The following is a 23,029-nucleotide window of genomic DNA, read 5'->3' on the forward strand; positions in this document are numbered from 1 at the left end:
AGATAAACAACATTTTTAGACATGATGCAGGGGAGAAAAAAGAAGGTAGAAACTGAAAAAGTGCAAAGGAGAAAAGGCTTGACGAAGTTTTATAGGAATCCATGTTCTTGTGCTTTATCATTATAATTCAGACATTTAATGTTAATGCAGGAAAATAACTGTCTGCAAATGTTCTTTCAATTATTGCAAGCAATTCAGGTTTATAATGAAAATGGACTTTGCATTCAGAATGAGAGCTGAATAATCTTGTGAAAAAGACAAACACAGTGCTGAAACATTTCACTGATTAATCAGTTAAAACAACTATTCTGCTGCTTCTCTTACTTTCCTATCATTGTTAATGAAATACATATTTGGGTTTTGGTTTACCGGTGAGGTCAAATGACCAAATTCAAGACATCTTGCTTTTCGAATTTGTGATAGGCAGCCTTCACAGTTTTTGACACCTTATAGATGAACGGTTTTCATTTTTAATCGGGAAGTAATTAGATGAGTCAAGATTGGAAATTATTTTTTGCTGCATCCATTAAACATAAGGTCTAAATCTTTTTCAGCACAAAAAGTACATGAAATCCCATCTCACTGGATTCTGGAGGTGGGGCATTTTGCAATGCAGCAACAAAATCTGTCAAGAAAGTGTGTACAGCCTTCGCTGTAGTGTAAATGCGTGGTCAGTAACACGATAATATAAGAGCGGCATGTAATATGTATGAGCATGTGTGGGGGGCAGAGAACTGGCTGCATGAGATGTAAAAACATCTGTGTTTGAGTGTGTGAGTCAGTGCTTGCTGCTGCTTCTCTGTGCATATGAAAGCATGAGTGTGCATATGTGTGCATATGTGTGTGTTTTTGTGTGTGTGTGTGTGTGTGTGTGTGTGAGTGGGCAAGCTTGCAGGCATAATTTCATGTGTGTAGGAGAGTATACAGGAGCATGAAGAGTATGAATGTGGGAGAAAAGAGTGCAGAATGTTTCACTGTGATCGGAAGTGTCACTTAGTACCTGCCTAGGTAAGTAGGGGTGTGTGTGTGTGTGTGGGTGTGTGTGTGTGAGAGAGAGAGAGAGAGAGAGAGAGAGAGAGAGAGAGAGAGAGAGAGAGAGAGAGAGAGAGAGAGAGACAGTCTGTTGCGGTGCACATGAGTTAATTAAACATGTCTTGCATCTGTGCATGTTTCACATTGTGTCAAGACCATAAAGTGGCTGATGTCTAGGATTTGTGTGTTCTGTAGCCTCTCTATTCTTGTGTTTGACATAAGACACATCATAGGCGTGACAGGGCTTTTGAAAAATGTTGGATCAACTGGATTAGGTTAAAATTTGTAAGAGCCACTTAAGGACATACTTAGATTTGGTAAAAATGTATGTGTTGGTATGACATATATCTGTATATTTAGAATACTTTATAGTAGTGGACTATGCCAAGGTTATGTTTACATTTACTATTATTTCTATATTAGAATACAGGTGTAAATTATTTAAGACAGGTAAGCTGTAAGGCATTTAGTGCACATGACACAAACATATTGATACAACCTTTTGCTTAAAAAGACTTAAGTCTTCTGAAGTATGTCCGCATAAGTTCAAATCACAATAAGTTCTGACCATGCTATCCAGAATTATAGCATGCAAGAACATGCAATGTGCTATAATATATATGAATAGGATGTCAAGTTGGTAAAAAATGGAAATTTGCAGTGCAGGTATTACCAAGTTTAATTTCAAAACTCACTGCCTTTTATTCAATTCTTAAAATCTTTTAAATGTAAAGAACCAAATGTACAATTACTTCACGTAGCAATCATGCTTAAACACTTGATTCACAAATCAGATCGAATGTTCAACAACTTATAAATATTGAGTTGGTATCAGTTTTTCTTACTACTAGTTACTGAAAGTGGATGACTGAACCAACACAAAGCAGCCCAAAACAAACTGATATGATGAATGAATTATATAATAAAGGAGAGGTTTGACATACTGTTTTTTTTAACTAAGCTTCTAGCCTTAAAGAAAGTGTGGTAAATTTTCTTTAACATATAAGCATGTATGTCTACCAGATGAAACATGTGCAACATGCTGTTTCAGTATTGTTGACTGCAGCATCCTTCTCTTAGCACAGCAAAGGAAAATTTCGGATCGCCAGGTTTTGTCACATTTCAGTTTAATGTGTCTTGTTTTGTTTCAAAAATGCAGTTTTGTCGCACTAAATGGGACCGTGACTTAGCAACGTTATACTTTGCCCGGCTGTTAATTTCATTTTTATTTGCCTGTTAACTTTCATCAAACCACTCATGTTTCCTTTGAAGTGTGTTAATTAGTGTGATATGGTAAACAGATACCAGCGATGCATTTCAGTGATGTTTGTGCCCTTTTCCTTTGTGCCCTACTATTGAAAACATATACTGTATATCATACGTCTCCTGCATGTTTCAAGGTACAAAATGTTGCTGCTCACTGGTTAGCAGGTCAGAGTTTGCTATTTGTAAACACTCAAAAGCATAAAATAATAAATATGGTCCCTGTCTGCCAAGATGTTATCATTCTGTCAACCAAGAAGCAAGAAAGTCTTATGCTGACTTTGCACTGCATACTGTTTTTCTCTAATGCAGGACTCCAGGGGTGATGTGGGGCCTGAGGTGCACATACTATAATTCCCCTTTGCAGTGCCTGCGGCAAAAAGCATATAAACAAACAAACAGACTGAAAGTGGTTGTTATTGAGGAGCAGACTGTAGGTACTAGAAAACTCCTTTGAAGCCGCCAGTAGGCTTTCGAGATTATGCAGATCTCATTTTAGTGAAAAAAAAAAATCTTGTCACGGATTTATGTGGGATTTATGTTGCATGAGTTGCACGCATGTGTTTACTCTTATCTGCATGCATACGTGTGTGTGTGTGTGTGTGTGTGTGTGAGTCACCGTGGACTGATAGGCCCCCTCCACAGAGACTCCATCCTTGGTCCACTGGATGTGAGCTGCAGGCTTGGCCCCGCGGGTCACACAGGTCAGGTTGTACGGAGTCCCGGCCATCAGCAGGAGCTCCGGGGACCCCTCAACCACCGGGTCCTCAGGGGGGACTGAAGGACAGACACACATATCCAAGCTTGAAAAGGGATTCATTAATGCAAGTGTGCACTCATGCATACAGATAAACATGTAAATGTACATTTACACAAAATAATGTCCAGAATTTTCAGAGTGAAGAGGCAACCTAAGTGTCTTCTTCTACCTCTGAAAACCTCTCAAAACACAATGGATTTCTCAAGTAGCATTATCAGAATCAGAATACTTCATCATAACTTTAACAAGGCTGTGTTTTTATTAAGTTCACGTTTTGGAAATACAGCACATGGTTTTCACTATACAACAGTAAAATGTACTGCTAAGCTCCTCTACTCTTTGGGGATTCAGGATGAAGTTAACATCATGTTGCTGAGATATTAAAATGTGCTCTCAAGCATTTTCCCCAAGGAGGTTTTAACTGCTTGACCTTTAACTTCATTGCTGGTAGTTTTCAATCGCAAAATTCTTCTCCAATATCTTGTTTCGCTTCTACATTTTATCCTTCCTACACACTAACCAGAGTGACTTTCTGCCAAGTATAAGCTTATGTCTAATGTTAAGATACTCATAGTAACCAGTGAGATGGGCAGCTCCAGATAAAGTAAATGCCTTGCTAAAGAACCTCCTATCACTGGTTCTTTATGGTGTTTTTAACTGTCTCCATCTGCAGCTTCACCCAAATCTGTGAGCTACAGTTTTTTTTGTAATATTGGCAGTATCTGTTTTCCAAAGCAAAGACACTCACAGATTCTGGAAACTGGTGAAAACAGACAAGAAACCCCAAGATTTTGTGTAAGACTTATACATCACATATAGTCAATACTATAGAGACTGGGTCTTCAACAGGGGGTACGCAAAGTTACTAAAGGGGGGGCCGGCCAAATTATTGTTTGATCATTTAATTGAATTTTTAATTTAAGCTTTTCTGTTCAATAATAAAAATATGTCTGAATACACAATTATATTTATGTATAAGATAAATATTCTTTAAAAAAAAAAAAAAATTGAATGTAAAGGACACAACATTGGCTAATGGCTACCCGTTACTCATGAATCTTTGTGCAATCATGTGAGCTAGCTTACAGTAAATCACTGTGCAGCACTTACCAGTGAGGTAAACTACCTAGCAAAAATGTATGTATTAAAACATATTGACCAATTAAGGACTGTTTGTTATTCATAAGACGGGATTGGTGCAAAACTGGGGGGGGCACTTTTAAGCACTGGGGACAAAATTTCATGTTTGATTTGGCTAAAAGGAGGGACATTCATCTTCAAATGGTTGGGTTTTTTTTGTATTTATTTTGAATTACCCTCAGAACCTGCAAGTGGGTTTGAAAGGCATGTTTTCTTTAAAAATGTCCAAAATCACACTATTTGTAATGGTCAGAAACTGTAAAGTCTTATGTTGTTGGGAGTGTCATGCATTTTCCCATGCATGTGTAGCTCCAAAGACGGTCATGATTAAAAAAACAAAAAACAAGTCACACCACAGCCACCGCCTTCTCTGACAAATAAATTACAGTACCTAGTGTGCAGACATTTTTACTCGCCACAATGGATTCTTTTTGTGACTTTTTGAGCTTTTCAACTGTGATATACCATTGACTTAAGAAACCACCAATGAATGAGGCCAATGCCCCTTGCCATGCTACAGCTGCTACCTATTCAATGAAGTGCAAAGCAGAGAAGACCCAAAAGTGTTTAGAGAGCTACCTCAAGTGCAACTCAATTTTTTTAACAATCTACGAGGTCGGGGGTCCCTGATCCATCTCTGTTTGAACTAAGGAGTCCTTGAACTTGGCTGAAAAACATTGAGGACTCCTGCTTTAAATCGACTTGAAACAGATCTTAACAGGTGTGGATCTAAATCGATCATGCACTATTAGCCACACTTCCCGTCCATATAGGTCAGCCTCTAGTGTAAAGCTGACTCTCTCTGTCTCTCTCTTTGATAATCACCTGAGGTATCTTTGGGATGAAAAAGTCCTTTGCTCAAACTGTGATGGCTAAAAGAAAAATGTATCAGAAAAATGACCCCTCTATCTGCAGCCAGTTCACTTACTGAGTACATTGAGTTTGGCCCTCCTGGAGCGCAGCGCGGCCTCTGTGGCCTGACACTCGTACAGAGAGTCATCAGACAGCTCGGCATTGGAGATCTCCAGATTGTACTGGCCGATGTCCAGAGCCCGCAGCACGCGATACCTGGGCCAGGCTGAAGGAGACACACACACACACAGCAGGTTTAGAGTTAAATACATTGAGACATCTAGTAGAGATCTCACTTGTTGGAGTTTATGTTTTAGTTCCACTGTGAGTCATGCATGTTTATTTGCAGGTCAGAAAAGCTTGACGAGTTTAGAAAATTAACTTCTGGAATGTAATTTAAAAGTAGTGGTACCACCTGGAAAAACATGACCTACTGTTTAAAAATGATTGCTGGCATTAAGAAAGAGGCACACTTCATGCTGCTATTACAGTCATGAGTCATTATAATAGCACTGCTTCACAAATGATCTGTTTGAGGATAATATCATCTTTATTTTAGAAACTCTCAGTGGTGAGTTTCAGGTAGTAACACTGAATAAATAACTTTATTTCAGGTTTTGGGACACAACTTTTTATTTCCATCTGCTCTTCTTGTAAACAAGACCAAAATGTAGATTCCCAGGGGAAATGTAAATTCACAGGGGAGAGAAAGCTACAGGTTCACATTTTAGAGTTGGTATTTTTTTTCCACTTATTATAATTTTATTTTGTTATGAAGAAAGTCTCAAATCTGTGGGAAGATAGTTTTATTGACAGTAATTTTAGCTGTCCCAAATTTTCAATTTGTGCCAAAAAAGTTTTGGCTGGAAAAGTGCAGCTCATGGATTACGGAAATAAATTTAGTTAATATAAAAGGGTCTTCAACAGGGGGTCCTCAGAGTTATTACAGTGTGGCCGATAAATTATTCATTATTGTTTGATAGTTATTTCTAAGTATTTTTTCCAGCTAAGTAAAAAAAAACAACAAAACATTAAAATAAATCCATCATGTCATTAGCATGGGCGGATTATGAAACAATGGGCCTCTGGGCACAGACATGCAAAAAGCCCCACCACCAGTCCTACAGACAGACTTTGTGGTGGTTTTTGCCCCTTTTGTTGTTGTTGTTGTTTTTCGTATTTCTTTTGTTGTTGTGCATGTTTTTGTGATTATGTGTCTCTGAGGTTATTCAATGCGATTTCCTGGTTGTTTTGTGTTGGTTTGTGGTAATTTTGTATCTCTTTGTTGTTGTGTTTGGGCTGCACTACACTTTTACGTAGGCTCGGTTTATGTGCAACTCAAAATCTCTGTGTTTTAGAGGTTCCCTGCTCCATCTCTCTTTTAGCTAAGAGGTCCTTGGCCTGAAAATTGTTTGAGTCCCCTGATTTAGTAAACAAATAATCCACAGAACACATTGTGAACAATGTTTGATAAAAAGTAATGTCAGAAAATAAAAAACAAACTTTCTGGATGGATAGGCACCACTAAAGTTGAGTAATTTTGGTGAAATAACACCCTAAATTGTAATTTTTCAAGCTGCTTGTCATGTCATTTTTCAGTATAAGGAGCACAAAAAGCATATAGGAACAGGAAAAGAAACTAACCAAAAACATGTATACATCTACTTATCATCTTTTACTCAATGTCAGGGACTGTATTTCTTAGCTCCGCTGACAACTGACTTGTTTACAGTGTAAATCAGGTGTAAAAGCTTTCATGAAATGGATAAAAGCTGAATCACGAATGCATTACATCAATCAGACATAGAGCAGCAAATAGTACATGTATTTAGTGAAAATGTCAATGCTTTTTATCATAACATGCAGATAGCATTATTTTCAGGAGTTTCAAAGATCTTTTTGCATTAAGCAGAGCCTCAGGAGATTCTGAAGAAGTTTTTGGTGTAGAATTTTAAAAGAACAGTCCATAAAGTCAACATTTAAAATGTTGAAAAATGGCTCATTATAGTAGGGTTAGGATTTGGGGGTCAGAGCCAGGGTTAGGGTTAAGGTTAGGAATTCATCGTTCTAAATGTCAAAAAAAGTCTATAGTATAGCACATTTTGAAGATGTTTTTAAGTCGTTTACATAAACAACAAGAGGGGAGATATTGAACAGGAGCACTCGCACACATAAACAGTTACATAGCAATACAGCGACACAGTCAGAGATAAACATTGATTAAACATCGCCACATATACAATGATGCCACATCAGCTCCTGTACGATATGCAAACTGCAGAACTACAGGCAGCACCACTCCAAAAACCCCCCCCCCCCCCCCCCCCCCCCACCCTTTCTCTCTGTTTGAACCCTTGCCTCTCAGACAAAGACATAATTGAGCGTGACGTCCCACTAGGGGGCACTCATTGATCCTCCGTGCCCAATCCTAACATGACATCATGGATTCAGATGGCAAAGGCAGGCAAGCAGGCAGGCAGGCAGTTGGGGTGCGGAGAGGAGGAAGGAGGGTGGGGGAGTTGGGGGTGTGTGGGGGGTGTGGGGGGGGGGGGGGGACAAAAGTATTAGTGGAGATTACATCATCCACTTCAGCACCTCGCAGCATAGCAACCACAGAGGTGAAAGCACCCCGGGGAGAAGGAGAAGAAGGAGAAGGAGGAGGAGGAGGAGGAGGAGGAGGAGGAGGTTTAGGACGAACAATAAACTGCCACTAATGCCTGCAGGTAGTGAGTAGATGTGTGTTTTATGTATTGAAACAAGTAAACATGATGCATATATGTTTATGTACATGTTAGTAAACATTGACCACACAGGGTTTTCTAAGGATTTCATGTATTTTAAACTAAATGATGTAAAAACAAACCATATTTTTGTCTGCAAATGAACACAGACCTTGCATACGCGTGTGTGTGTGTGTGTGTATGTGTGTGTAGGCGTGCAAGCTGCAGGTATGAATTTAATGCACAATCTGCACTCCCACACTGTCATCAACAGCTGTGTAAAATCATACAGGGCACATAACAGCAACCTCTTATACATCATATTTCATGCACCAAAACACGCCGTTACATCAGAATAATTTAATGTGATTCGTCTGTGCAAATACATATGACATGACCTCTTGTTTATATTTTGAACATGAAAAGCAGAAGATTGAGAGACAGTGTGTCAAGGATGAGGGGAAGAAAAGCAGCGCAGACAACTTACAGATAAATAATGGACAGAAGGTAATGATAGATGGCTAGAAAGCAGAGGAAAAGAGACAGAGAGGACAACATGTTTATCAAACGCCGGTGTGTTTATCATCGGAAGCATGCCTCGCAATAAGCTGCAAGGACAAAGAGAGCATTACCGACATAAAGGGAGAGGGAGGAGGAAGGGAGGAGAGGAGAGGAGAGGGAGAGGAATGAAAAGCAATGGAGGAGATCTAGGAAATACATAAAGCAAGTGGTGATGGAGCTGTAGTTTGAAAGATGTGGAGCAGGAAATAAAAGAAGAGTGAGGGGAGAGAGGGAGACGTGCTGACCTTTACTGAACCTGTGAATTAAATTGAGTTGAACACAAGATTCACATCACATGTCAGATTATCACTCTGCATGTGTGTGTGTGTGTGTGTGTGTGTGTGTGTGTGTGTGTGTGTTTGTGCAGTGTGTGTTGTTCTCTGTGGATTAATTTACAGTGTGATGAGAAATATGATGCGCGGTGTTGCGCTGAAAGGGCACAAAGTATGCGAGTGCTAATGTACTTATCGTTTATGGTGTTTCATTTTGCTGAGGATATAATTAGATTTTTCATTAAAGTAAATATCTGTGACATTTTCTTACATAAATAAATGTGTTTTGCCCTTTTATACAGAGTGATTTTAAATAGGGTTTTATTCGGGTAATGAAAGCTTTGTCTAATATTTTTTTCTTCAGAGAAACAGGGAGAGTTTGAAAAAGACAAAGTCCTTGTTGTATCACTTTTAACCCACACAACATTTAAGAACCACAAGATGTCATAGACCTTGTCACAGTTTTGACTGACTGTGTTTGTACATATACCTAATGCACCAGAATTAGTATAAAACCAACCTAATAATGTGCCAGTAATTCATATAATGCACTGACAGTCTTAAAGACGGAAGCATTGTGATGTAAGGAGGCAGGTTGTAGAAGTGGACAGGACAAACACACTGGACTTTCCATCGGGAGACCAGTGACCTTGACCCATTTGTAAACAAGAGAACTTTGAGTTATTTTAAAATCACTTATGTCATCACCATGATTCTTTTCCTTAAGCTAACCCACGTAATTGTACGACAAATGCATCACTTAATGGTAAGGACATAATATGATAATGCCTAACCATGTTTCTTTTCTTTAGTATGCAACTCTATGTTAAGAATGTAACGTGACACCACCATTTGTGGGGCATTAACTTGTTAAAAAATCATATGAACTGTTTCAAGCAATGCCACTTAGCATCAAAATATCAGATGCCACCGATGGATAAAGCCTTCAAGATTTGAAAACAACTACACAATTCAAACCTATAAAAAGGGGGAACCCTAGATTATTAATCGAAAAGCAGGTTATTGCAAGTTGTGAGTGTTGTTTAGTTGCCATATGCAGCTTCTTTGATTTATATCTTAAATCAGTCAATTCAAAATATGTATTAAATTAATCCATACTGCTTTAACATTAAATGTGCAATGTGTAAGATACAGGAGGAGACAATTTTGATATTATGTTAAAGACATTTCATACATTGTATTATTGAGATCTACTGAAATGAGCATACTAACCAGCTTGAACTGTCCCTCCTGTTCCGTCCTGTATTACTGCTTATACCTCGAGAAGCGATAGTGAGTCACTGTCCAGTCTGCCTTCAGTCAGTCCTGAGGGCTTGTTAATAGCCTAAAGGTTGGTTGATTGAAGGAATTAATTGGCAATTGGCTGACTGAAGTTATAGCAGGAAGACAGACAGCAAGGGAAGTCTGCATGTAAAGACTATTACTACTAGTATTTTCAAATCTAACTCTGTGATTTAAGGGTCTATTTCCACTAAACCGAAAATGGTGATTCTTGGAACAGTGGAAAGACTAGCCAAGACAGTTTACGTTAGTTGTATTTTGTTTCTGTTGAGTTTAAATTAAATGTTTTTATGGCGAGTTAACAAGGCAACTGAGCTAGCATGAGTTGTTGAAAAAGTGAAACAGAATCAGAAGGCGTACTGTTGGAGTTTTCTGTTTAATAAGGACAATAAGTATAAGCATAGTTCCTTTCTTGATATTTTGTATGCTTTTTTTTACTTCATTCAACATTTTAGCTAAGCCTTTCTAGTTGGCTTGGAGATGAAATGCTGACCCATATCAGTTCTGAGCATGTGGCCTGGCAATCACATTTTTTAATCATGTTTTCTGTTCCATTATTTATGCATTTCAAAACAGTTGTGAAGTCCATATTGACAAGATAAATCAATTCTTACCAGACTGTCTTGATTAAGAATCAACTGACAGCAAAAATTTTTAAAAAAATGCATGGAACTAGCATAAAGTGGGCATGTCTGTAAAGGATAGCCTCACCCACAAAACCCATTTTCAGGCAGATATCTTGAGGTCAGAGGTCGAGAAACCCCTGTGAAATGGCTATGCTGTTTTTCCATCACCAAAATGTAGCTTTACTTTGGAGTGCTATTCAGTCCCCTAACTTAGAAGCTACTGGATTACTGGACTCTTCTATTTTCATAGGATATCAGTATGTTCGTAGCGTTAAGGCTGTCAGCCCGAACAAATACATACTGTACCTTTAAAGTATAACTTACACATTTACGCAACAAGTACAATCCAACAACATACTATGTCAGATTCTGAATTCGGACGGGTTCATTACAGATATCTCCATTATAATTAATTTTACAAAATCATGTTGTTTTTCTGCTCAATCCGATGGATATCAATCAGTTTGTTGTTGGGTTGTTTTGACAGAGAAATTATTTTTTATTTTCAGAAATAATGTTTTATTTTGTGCACTCGAGGGAATGTCAATCAAACTACTGCTGGTTTATTCATTTTAAGAATCACTTTTATCTGTTTTTGCAAATGACATCTTTGAGTACTTGTACTTTTAGTACTTTGACTATATTTTGAAGTTAACGCTTGTCTAATTTTGAGTTTAAAAATATGCATGACATTTACTTGTATTAAGTATTTCTGGCACAGTGGCAAAATCAAGTTTATGAACAAGTCTAATGTCACTGAGTATCAATGTGATACAACAATAAGTATATTTTTGAGCTGTTAAAGAGAGGCCCTTATAACCATCCTTCAGAAGAGTTCGTCAAATTTCTTTCAGAGATGTGTCTTTCCTCTTGAACAGATAAAAGTCTAGGAGATAGTGTTTATACAGAAATATTTTGTCAAAAGAAAAGAGTAAGAGCTTCTACAGCTGCAGTCATAAGATGTCAATACCAGCATTCAGTGAGCCACAATGGTCAAAAGCTGGCTTGAATATTTTTGTAAAATGAAGGTAAAGGTCAGAGGAGAAAGACTTTTTTGCTTTTCATATTCTTCTGGCATTTCTGGGATTCCACCGATCTATCTCCATAATGCAGAAGAAAAAACCTCTTCTCCCTCTGTTGTAGCCTTGACCCTTTGACTCTAGACTTTTTGTTGCATGTGATGTTTCCTCATTTCTGCAATGAAGTGTGTTCTACTGTTGCACTCACAGTAAGTCATACTGGATGTGCGTGTCGGCTTAAAATGTAAATGCGAATGTGCGTCTGCTTTTGTCAGCAGTGTGAGGGATTTTCTCTAATTCAGCATGATATACAGGACTCATTTTTGCCCAGATTGTCACTCACACGCCTTTTGGCTCTTAACTCTCTCTCTCTGTTCAGTGTTCATTCCCTTAATGTTAAAAACCCCTACACTTCTCAGCCATAATAGCTTTTGTCAGGGTTCTTACAGTCAAAACTGAACCAAAACCGTGGCTGAGTTATTCCCCGTCTTCACTTCACTTTGATCCCTGCAGCTCGGTGAAGCTGTGAGTTTTTTTTTTTCTCCTGCTACAGGATTTCTTTCCCCATCCCTTACCTCGGAGACCCTCTCCGATGCCAAGGGCCAGCCCGTCCTTGGTCCACTGGACGATGCCGCTGTAGTTGAAGACCACGCAGGACAGCACCACCCGTTCTCCCAGTACCACGGACTGGTCCGCAGGCTCCTGCGAGAAGCGAATGCACCACACTGCAACAGAGGGACAGAGAGGGAAATCAATTTTAAGTTCCTTTCATTGTGACCCAGCTGTGAGCTGCCATCCTTTATTGCACTGTATCGAGCTACACAGTCCCTCAACGGTCTTATCGACTTGTGCTTGTCCATACGGAGGCTGTTGGGGTGATTTGTTATGTGTCTTTATTGTGTATATGGTGCTTTTATTGTCCTTTTTATTATGTTTTTTTATTGTGAGTGTGTTTTAATATAAACCCTGTCTGCGTGTGAAATTTCTCTTACGGGACGGTATGGTTTTGAATCGAAGTGCGTGCATTTATGCACATATGCACTGGCTGAATGGAGGGACACAGGAGAACTCACAGATTTCACTTCATAAAATCATTTTAATCATTTCTCTTTTTAACTGGGCCCAGAGCTCGATTGCTGGAATTTGCATATTTGTCATTCCTCTGTGCCTTCTGCCTCTGTTTCGTCTCTTTCTTGCCCCCTTTTCAAGTTTTCCCTGGACTTTACTGAGGCTTATGTGTGTCTCTGCGTGGGTATGTGTGAGTGAAAGTGTGTGTGTGTGTGTGTGTGTGTGAGTGCACGGATGTGTAAGTGCGCTCGTGTAGCGAGAACATCATTGCCAAGCTGTGATACAGCCTGCTCTTTTTCATCACACAGTACAAAGGATTTTGCTTACACACACACATTTCCTCCAGCAAAATAAGCCTTTTGGCTATTGCAGTGCCTCTAAAATACACGGGTATAAAAACTACAAGTGTAGCGCAGGCATACATTAACGCTCTCGCATAAAGAGAAAGTGTCAGGTGAGGAGGCGAGGCACCAGCCTGCCGCTGTTTTCAGCCGTTTGCATCATCAGGTAAAATTGTTTCATATTCCAGAGAAAGTCTTGCAAGAAGGCGCGTTAATTAAGGCAGAGAAGGAGACTGTGGTGCCTTAGATGACACATGCACACGCACATGCACAAGCACACACACACACACAAACACACTGAAACTCACACAAACAGGAGCTCCTGCACACATGCGGCACATAATCACACTCAGTATGCACTTGTACGCACACACACCTCACTGAGTCAGTCATGCACATGCAATTGCACACTGAGTCACACAGCTGAGGATACATGCAGGCACACATTGACAGTATGGCATGCGTGCGTGCGCACACACACACACACACACACACCACACACACACACACACACACACACCCTCAGATTTGGTGTTTGTCTTCCCGTGGGCTATTCTGTTCTTGGATCAATGGTTAAAACAATCCTATTAGCTAATTAAGGCAAACTGGTTAATAAAGCGGGCCGTGGCTCTGAGGGACACGTCTCAGTGGGATTGAACCACAAAGGTGCAAACAACAGGGAGATTTACTGATTTGTCAGGAGGATTACACGACCTGTCATGTTATTTGTGCGGAAGGCTCCTTTATTGAAGACAGGGATCTTCAGACTTCACAAGAAGCACTTTGATGTTTCATCAACTTTCCTTTTGAATACTGAATCAAGAAGGCAACTGCTGTGACTGGGAGCTGATAGTTGTTCTACCCTTTTGAAGTTTAAGAGAAAATCCGCCTTAAAACACTGAAGTATCGCTGTTGTTTGGTTGTGGGTTTTTAAAAATTTTTTCCTGGCCAAACATAAAGCAGATGATGTGATGTTGAAGTATCATCTCCAGTACAGATATGAAGAAGTTTAACAACAGAATGTTTTTTCAGCTCAGCTTTTGAACCTATAAGGTTTTCTGTTGACTGAGATGTTGACACTCTTGATAATCTTCAATACAGATAATTGACATGATGTATTTTTTTGGTTTGTTTTTTTGAATTTGGCGAAAAACTAACTTTCACCCAAGAGACCGCTGTTCGTTTTCTATTTAAAACCAAAAGTCAAGTATGTCATGTGACATTACATTAGGTAAATAACAAACATACTTTTAATGTCTAACTAAGATGTTTTTTCTAAACCTAACCATTTGCTTTTGTTGCCTAACCCTGAGGACGTTTTACTGACTTACTTTCGATGTCAGATCACCAGATTAAAGAGCAATGGCTTCCTATTACAGCCACCTATTTGCACTGATGTTTGAACAGTCAAACAGGACCAGATTAAATCTGGTTGGGGATCTTCGTTGCATGCCTCCTCTTGTTTCCTGTCAGCTAGCTCAAAAAACAATGACATTGATCAACTGTGCGAGCATCTTATAACAACGCAAACTTGTGTTTATTGTGAGGTGGCACCCTCTAGTGACTGTAGTAATTATTACAGGAGCAGAGGAGGAAGTGATGTAATATAGCATAAGCGGCGTAATGCTGTGTAAATATCAGAGAAGCCCCTATAGGATCAGCAGAAAGGGTTAATGGGTCAAGCAAACACAGGACTTTTAATCTGGAAGACTGGTGCTCATGTCCCATAGTCCACGTGTACTTCTTTTAATGACAACTGCAAATATTTTAGCATTCTACGCTATTGATATATACAAGGTACAAGGTAGATTTATTGTCCTTATGTGACGTGTGTCGTGTGACGTATATCAAGTGACTTATGTCAGACCTTAGTTACAAATTTACATATTTAATGCCAAATAATGATGTTTTCCCTAAACCTTACCATGTAGTTTTGTTGCATGAACCTAACCAGGTAGTTTTTCATGTCATTGAGAACGTGTTCATAACTGAAACCATCAGAACCGTTATATATGTCATTTTGGGGCTGGTCATATAAGTTGTTTTGAATGTCAGTGAAATCAACCTATTCTGCCATCTAAGTATGAGAAACTGTTGTTCCTATCCCTCTCTATTGAATTTTGCATTCAAATACAGGCTGGGATACTCCAAAATTACTGATTACAGACAAGAAAATGTTCTTCAAGCACTTTTCGGCAGAGCAAGGAGAAAAGAAGGCACAATGCTACAAATATTGCAACTCAAAAAAAGCCTAAATAGACCAGAATGCTCCCAGTTAGACATTTTCAGTGAATGATCAGACTCTTGAACAACTCTCATCACACATACAGGTACATTTATAATCAACAGTTCAACACAAGCTTGCAACTCTTCTACTGGCACAAAAATGAGATCAATGGCAAGTCAAGATGGGCAGATCCGAAGAATTTTATAATGTACTTTATCTATTTATAATAAAGTAATCAAACCCAGATGACCGTGCCAAAATATAAATGTTTTTTCCCCACAAACCCTGGCAGGAAAAATGATCAGGATTTTCCCAGACTGGAACTCTGCGCAGCTTTCATCTTCAGGACTCAAAGTAAAACTGAGCTGAGCTGAGACAAAACAATGGAAATGGAAGCTGTTTCCTATAGAGAAGGAGAAGACGGAGCTGCTGGGATCTGATATCCTGCTGACATGAGTGATTTACATGTGGGTCATGTTATGCATGATTTATGCAAAATTAACAGCTATTACAGGCAAGGGCCCTCTTCTTCGTGTCTAACTCTGTACAGAACAACGCACGGTCTCCTGGGACAGACTGCGGTGTGTGTGTGAGTGTGAGTGTGTGTGTGTGAGAGTGAGAGAGAGATTGTGACATAAAGACAAAAAGGAGGAGACAGAGAACATTTCTGTTTGTGACGTGATATTTGAGTGTGCATGGATGTGTGTGTATTTATCTGTGTTTATGAGTGAGTGAGTGAGTGTGTGTGTGTGTGTGTGTGTGTGTGTGTGTGTGTGGCCTGTCAGCCTGCAGCAGGGACTCAGATCGTGGAGGAGAGAGCCGCACTGACAGAGAACAGAGATGTAATTAACCCTACGGGATACCCACCCTTCTCCCCCTTCTCCTCCTAACCCCAACGCACGCACGCACGCACGCACTCACGCACGCACGCACGCACGCACGCACGCACGCACGCACGCACTCACACACACACACACACACACACACACACACACACACACACACACACACACACACCAGGTGAGTGTGCACGCACAGCCCTCTATCTCTTTTGCCCCCTCCACTTTCAAATTCGCTGTCTATCTCCCATGTGCTCACCTCTTGTCTCTCCCTTTCCTCGTTCACTTTCTTTTTCTTTCATCTCTTCTTTGCTCTTTCTCTTTCCAGGTTTACCCACGTATCTGTCTTTTCTTGTCTCTCTTCCTTAATATCTGTCTTCTCTCTTCTTACCAAACTTTGTCTATCTTTCCCTTTTTCTACTTTATCTTTAGCCTCCTTTCTTTTTATCTTTAGCAAGTTTCCCTTCCTTTACCATCCTTTGCTCTCACATCTCTTTGTTTCTCTTCCTCTCCTCCCTCCATCTCCTCTCTGGCTCTCATCTCTCTCCACATCCTTGAATATTTCTTTTCTCTTGTGTTTCTATCATCTTCCCACCCTCTCCCTCTGCCTGTCTTTCCCTGTCTTTACACTCATCTCTGTCCATCTCTCTTCCCAGCCTTCCTTCTTCCTTCCTTCCTCCTCTTCATTCTTACCGCCCTGCATCATTACCCTGAGGGATGATGTTAGGTATATCTTATCTTCCTCTCTCTCCCTCTCATTGCATAATGACCCAGTGGTACAATAGACAGAGCTTCACAATAACCGCCTCCATGTCCAAACATATTATCCTTAATGTCTTTAATATCTTTTATTCACACTGTCCTCTATTTTCCATCAGACCGAGCTTTATTAAACATCCATACAAGTACTATCTAGCTGGCTCTTTATCAATTTAAACTCCTAATGTTTAAGTATTAAGTATATGTACATGGCTTTTTAAAGACAATTTTATTAAACATGAGCTTAAGTATTAAGATTCAGTGAAAAACACTGACTTGCCTAGAATAGATGGGCTGTACTAAAAAACTCAAACAAGTGCAAGTTAACATCAGTTAACAGGATTTTGATAGACTTTTAAGACACATGTCCACTGTCTAACCTGACATACGTTTATGGAGGCATCTAGGCAATTAAGTAACTTCCAGGTTTGAATCTGCCCAAAAACTGCCAATGGGCAACAAACACCAGCCATGTTTCATTGTGTTGCATCATGTGATATCAGCGGAGCACACTAGGCTCATCACTCACACAAAAACATAAGACAAGTACGTAATTTCTCAGTGCTTCCAAAATGCTTTCTTGTTTTTTTACTTCAAGCACGGCAAAAAGTATATTTCTATGGAAGTATGATAATCTTATATTTAGATTTGAAACTAGTCTGATTTGAGTATGGGTTTGATTATCTGGTGCTGACTATGCAAGGCTGTTGTTCTAGTGCATAGGATTTAGTGGCATACAGCAGTGAGATAGCAGAACTGAATTTTCTCCAGTGGGTCAAGCATGTAGGAGAACTACGGTGGCTGATGCAAAACCACAAATGGCAAGATCAAGAGCAAGTTTTGGTTTGTCTATTCTGGGCTACCGTTGAACAACATGGCAGTCCCCATGGAAAATGACCCACACCATACGCAGATAAAAACAACTCATTCTACAATAAAACATAAAGATTCTTACATTCAAGTGATTATAAACTGATGAAAACAAAGTTATGAATATCATATACCATTTCTGCCCAAAGATGCTCTAAATCCTGAACATTGGACCTCAGGTAGTGCCTTGTTTTTACTATATGACTTTAGACCCGATTTTGTGCTTGCTGACAGTTTTTGGAGCTCCCCCAACGAAAGCCCCTAATCAGAGGCAAATCAGCGTTGGCTCTAAGCTGGCAAATCACCATTGGCTCTGCACTCAAAACTGGCATTTGAGCACAATGGGTGAGCTGTTCAAAGACGCGCGCCAATACATCACAGAGACTCACAGACCAAGTTATCTAGCATGCTAAAGATATGCTAAAGAATGTCATTATTTTTTCAGGCATTTGGTCATAAAACAAAGTTTTGGACAAACTGAAATTCTGACCTGATGATGGTGCTAAATAAAAGTCTGAGGTTCACCAATGTTAATGAGATTCCTCCTCTGGGAGTCATGAGTATCTGTACCAAATTTTACTGCAGTCCACCCTGTTATGTGCCACTCAAAACCAAAAAGGTCAACCTCATGGTTGAGCAAGAGGAAAAGCCAGGGGATCACTAAAGTCTTTTGGACACATCATCTGGGAAACATCAAAGTCTATACAAAATGTCAGGGCAAATCCAATAGTTGATGAGATATCTGTTTCAGCTGTCATTCTTCTTTGGAGGACAGTTATTAAAGAAAAACAAACGACCTGCAGCAGTGATGTGCCAAACTCAACAAGATAAAAAAATTGATGCTTTCCTGAGTGTTGACGCCCATCAATAAAATGGGGCATTGGTGTATTCTGACTTGCTGCCACACATGTTGTTGCCCTTTGGTGCCTGATAGTATTTCTTTAGCTCACTTGTCTTTTCTGTGACTGACAGAGATGAATCTTATCTGGATCACATTTTCCAAGCAGTTCCGAGGCTTTTGGTTGGCTCAACAATCAAACAAAAAAGAACAAATTTACAAACTGGTATTCTAGGCTAAAATGATATGAATGATGACACTGCTCACTCAAATCAGAAAATGCCCTCCTAAAACATAAAAAGTCAGTTGATATTTAAAATTTAAAACTTCAAGTGGGACGTCTTGTCATCTTATGAGACACGGTCCCATTATTCATTGAGGAATGCAACCGCTGCTGCATAAGAGCTTAAGACCTCCAATACGGCCACCAGGGGCCAAATACAATCTCAGGCGAGCAAATCATTCCTATGTAGAAATGAAAGGACAGTTTGTGAGGTTTGTAACCCTAAACTCAACTCCTCCACACCCTGAAGCCTTCATCCTCCTAACCCCCGCCCCCGAAAAACTGCCACGCTGACCCTCTCCGTGTATTCATGTCCCAGCTTTGCCTTCAGGCTACAGCTCGCTCCCATTTCAACTGGCGCACACCACTCTCAGGCAGGAGGGAGCACGCTGTGTGTGTGTTTGTGTGTGTGTGTGCGTATGTGTGAGTATTGTCCGTGTTTACACGCATGCCTGCATACATATCTGTCATTGTTGCGTTGTGTATGCCGTGTGCATATATTTGCCATTTCTGAAAAGGCAGTAAAGGGCAAAGTGTGGACAGGGGAGTAAAAAAAGGTGTTTGCATGAGAGAGAGAGAAAATAGAGTGAAAGTGTGTCTGTGTGGGAGGGAGGGAGAGAGGGAGGGAAAGAGAAAGCATAAACCACAGAAAAATAAGAGAGAAAAGCAAGAAAAATCGAGGATGGAGAGACACAGAAAGAGCAGTAGAAAAAAGGAGGAGAAAAAAAATAAAGGCTCCTCTGTCACTGAGTTTCACTTCAAGCATTTCTGTGACATTCCCTGGCTGACTATTTTACTCCAAAGTTGAATGGAAATGGAGAGCTTTATTAAAATCATCCGAACACAAATCCTCAACCCTGAAAAAAAAAGTTTGGACACTTCTCAAAGTAGAAAATGCTTTGCTGATGAGGCATTTTCTCAATAAGGTTCTGTCTCATTGCACAAGAGGTCTTTAAGCTTTTATATCATGTTGACTGACACATGTTTCTGCTGTCAGTTGATGCATCCTATTGGGGTGCATTGAAAAATGGCATTGTCAATTCTAAATAGTTTAATAATTTCTTTCTTTCTTTTTTTTTACGTAAAACATTTTGCCATGTTTTCAACTAATACAAAATAATCTGATTTCCACATTTTTTCAATAATGCAATATTTAGAAATGTTCAACATTACGTTGCAGCTGGGTAGAAACGGTTTGGGCCCCTTTCAAGCAGACACCAACACTGTTATAACACACTATTATATTCATTTGAATGGGACGAATGAATGGGGTGCAGACCCATAGGGGTCCAGCATAAAAGTCCAAAGAAAAAAAAGGTTGCCAAAAATTTTGAATGTAGCTTATCTGCTGCTGAAAAAGCAACACAATGTCATCTAGCAAGGTGCAATGTTAGCACAAGAGTCTTAGCCAGACCTATCTTCATACTTTGTTTTAGCACTGCGCCAACGCTGGAGAAAAGTCTGGCTGAACCCATCATAATCCTGCACCAAGGGAAAAAAAACTCCCTGAGTTGTTTGTATTTCTTTAAACCAATAACAAATGTCTTTGGTGCTGCAAAGCCTTGGATGCAGCAACGGTGCCCTTGCAAAATTGGTTCGGGAGCATAGACTGTATAAGATAATGTATGTAGCTATTGCGACATCACCCATTAGTTCCTGCACTCCCATTTTGAATCCCTGAGTCCGGAGTTTTGACTGTTGCCATTATGGATTTTTGATGCCTGAAGTAAACATATTTGGACGAGGGGATGAAGTTGCAAAGGAGTGAGGGATGGATCTGGCTCACAGACTGTGGTGATGCCTGGCAGACAGCCTCTCATTCAAATGGACCACCCTGTTAATCATGTCTAACTTTAAGCCATAATAAATTTCCAAGAGGTGCGTTACATTTAAAATTCACCCCCCTAAGGCTGTCACATATTGGGAAAGTAGCTATAGAGACAAAAACCATTCTTTTGTACCAGGCTGTTAACAGGTTCTGCTGCAGGGCCGCTGCTGGCCATTTGGGTGCCCTACTCGCTATGGCTTTTAAAAAATGTTTTAGCATCTACTTTTCTATTTTGGAGGTTCTTGTTTCTCATACAGCACTAAACGAATTGTGGAGATAGGTCCGGTTATACAAGACTAGTTTCATGTATCAACAAGGATTCTGAAAAACAGTAGCACACAGATAACAGAAGCAAAGGACTATTCTGTCCAAAATAGGTGACCAATGGCACGCTTAATACCAGCAGTCTACATCCTGTGAATCAGACTAATGGCCAATAAATACCTTTAAGTGCATTTTTCTGGTAGATTACTTCAAAAAGTATAAAAATGACCGTCAATCATCAACTACACTTCCTGCAAAGCTAACATTTGCAACAGGAGATCATTTCCTTTGGTGTTAATTTGACTCGTTTCACTAACACACCATACCTGTGACTCAGGTATCTGTATGGAATAATCTTTATGTGCAACTTATGACTCACTGCCACAATTTGGGATGTGTGCAGTACTCGCAAGTCTCTTTTGTGCATCAGGATCTGAAACATATCTCTTATAGATGAGAGAAAACGCAAGCTGGAGATAGTGTTGCGTGAAAGAATGTCATCATATGACTGCAAAGAAAGGATGATGAATTACAGATGCAGAGTTTGATATGGTATGTGCATGCAAACAATGTTAACTGCATCACTGCATCTTGTTAGATTTGCGTATTAATTGGTGTTTTCCGTTTGAATGTTTCTGTTGCATTAATCAGCCGTATAGAAATACATTTATGGTCTGCCGTGGGATATACGGGCACTGGTCACATGTGACATAGTACCAAAAAACACACAAAGTTAACAATAACAGTTCTGGGTCACATTTCAAAGCCACGTGTCCCTGCAGTCATTTAAAAACAAAGGTCAGAAGACAGCGACCTGTTAGTTTCTGATTGGCCGTCAGGGACGGCTGCATCATTCCTGTGGGATGAAGGATTTACTGCTGCCTTGTTTATTTTGATGATTTTGGGGAATATCATTCATGTAACATTTATGCCCCCAAAGCTCACAGCATTAAACTGACAGAGACGAACACAAGAGCAGACAGAGAGACAGGGGAGGACTGAGCGAGACAGACACAGAGGGACAGACACCGAGATCATAACTTTGTCACTGTGCGTCCCGGCTCACTCAGTGTTTGCTGTAAACACTGCTCAGTGATTTCCCAGTGTCCCCTCTCCACCAAACGCTGCTTTTATTTCCCCTCACAAACACTTCCAGCAGAACAGAGGAGCAGCGTGACGCCAACCGCAGAGGAGAGGCTGAGCAAACTGAGCAGTTATTGGAAATCACACACAGGGACACACACACACAGGCACACACATACTTACAAGCTCATCCATGGGCAATTACTAATGTGTAGATGCAGAGACGCATACTCTCGTACACACACACACACACACACACACACACACTGCTAGACGTAACAAAGACAACTGCATGCATGTTTTACAAGCACACAAGCACACACATACAAGAACTAACGCAGGGACAATTGCCAAACAGCACACACACATATACACACTCAGTTTACAAATTACAGAAATGCCCGCAGAGTTGAATGCACTCTCAAATCTAAATGCACTTATACACAAATATACTCAATTACAGTCCCAAAATCACTCCAAGAAGGCACGGCTGGATACAAACACAGACATTTTCCTTTGCCTTCCCACACACGCACACACTGTACAGCTAACACACACAAAGACTTGACTTACATGTAAGACATTGCTGGAATACAAGAATTTAAGGATCACATCTCATACTGGCGTTATGCTATTTTTCTTTTTCTCTCAGTTAAATTCTTTCAGTTTCAATTTGCTTCATTGGCACAACATATAAAATACACTTGTGTGTCCAAAACATATAGAAAAGCAAAATAGTGGGTGGAGAAAAGGAAACGTGGCTACATTAAGGTACAATCTACTGATGTAGGAAAAGTATTGATGGATTATTATGGTTTCTAGTATTCAAGTCATGACATCTCTTCAATAAAGTCATGGTCACACACAACTAAACTAAAAGTACTGTAATTGACTACATGTCAAGAATGTTAACAGACCGTTTAAAACTTTAAAACCTGAGTAAACTGACTTGAGTTGGAAAGAAGGCAATAAGCAATGGAAGAAGAAATTACTCGAAATGTATCAAGAAATTAGTGAAAAGTACAAGAGAATTACCTAAAAATTATTATTAAAAAAAACAGAAACAAGGAACTGACCGGGAA

At 39.8% G+C, this 23,029-nt stretch overlaps 1 protein-coding gene across 1 annotated transcript in view; it reads right to left on the reverse strand.

Annotated features, from left to right (window-relative positions):
- Positions 1–23,029, reverse strand: part of kirrel1b (kirre like nephrin family adhesion molecule 1b) — a 79,265-nt gene that overhangs the window by 16,872 nt on the left and 39,364 nt on the right. Inside the window, 3 exon segments of the mRNA XM_042497389.1 lie at positions 2,915–3,072; positions 5,124–5,273; positions 12,123–12,272. Coding sequence (XP_042353323.1) covers positions 2,915–3,072; positions 5,124–5,273; positions 12,123–12,272 — 458 coding nt within the window.

Source organism: Plectropomus leopardus, chromosome 12, assembly GCF_008729295.1.
Source record: "Plectropomus leopardus isolate mb chromosome 12, YSFRI_Pleo_2.0, whole genome shotgun sequence".
Taxonomy (NCBI): Eukaryota; Metazoa; Chordata; class Actinopteri; order Perciformes; family Serranidae; genus Plectropomus; species Plectropomus leopardus.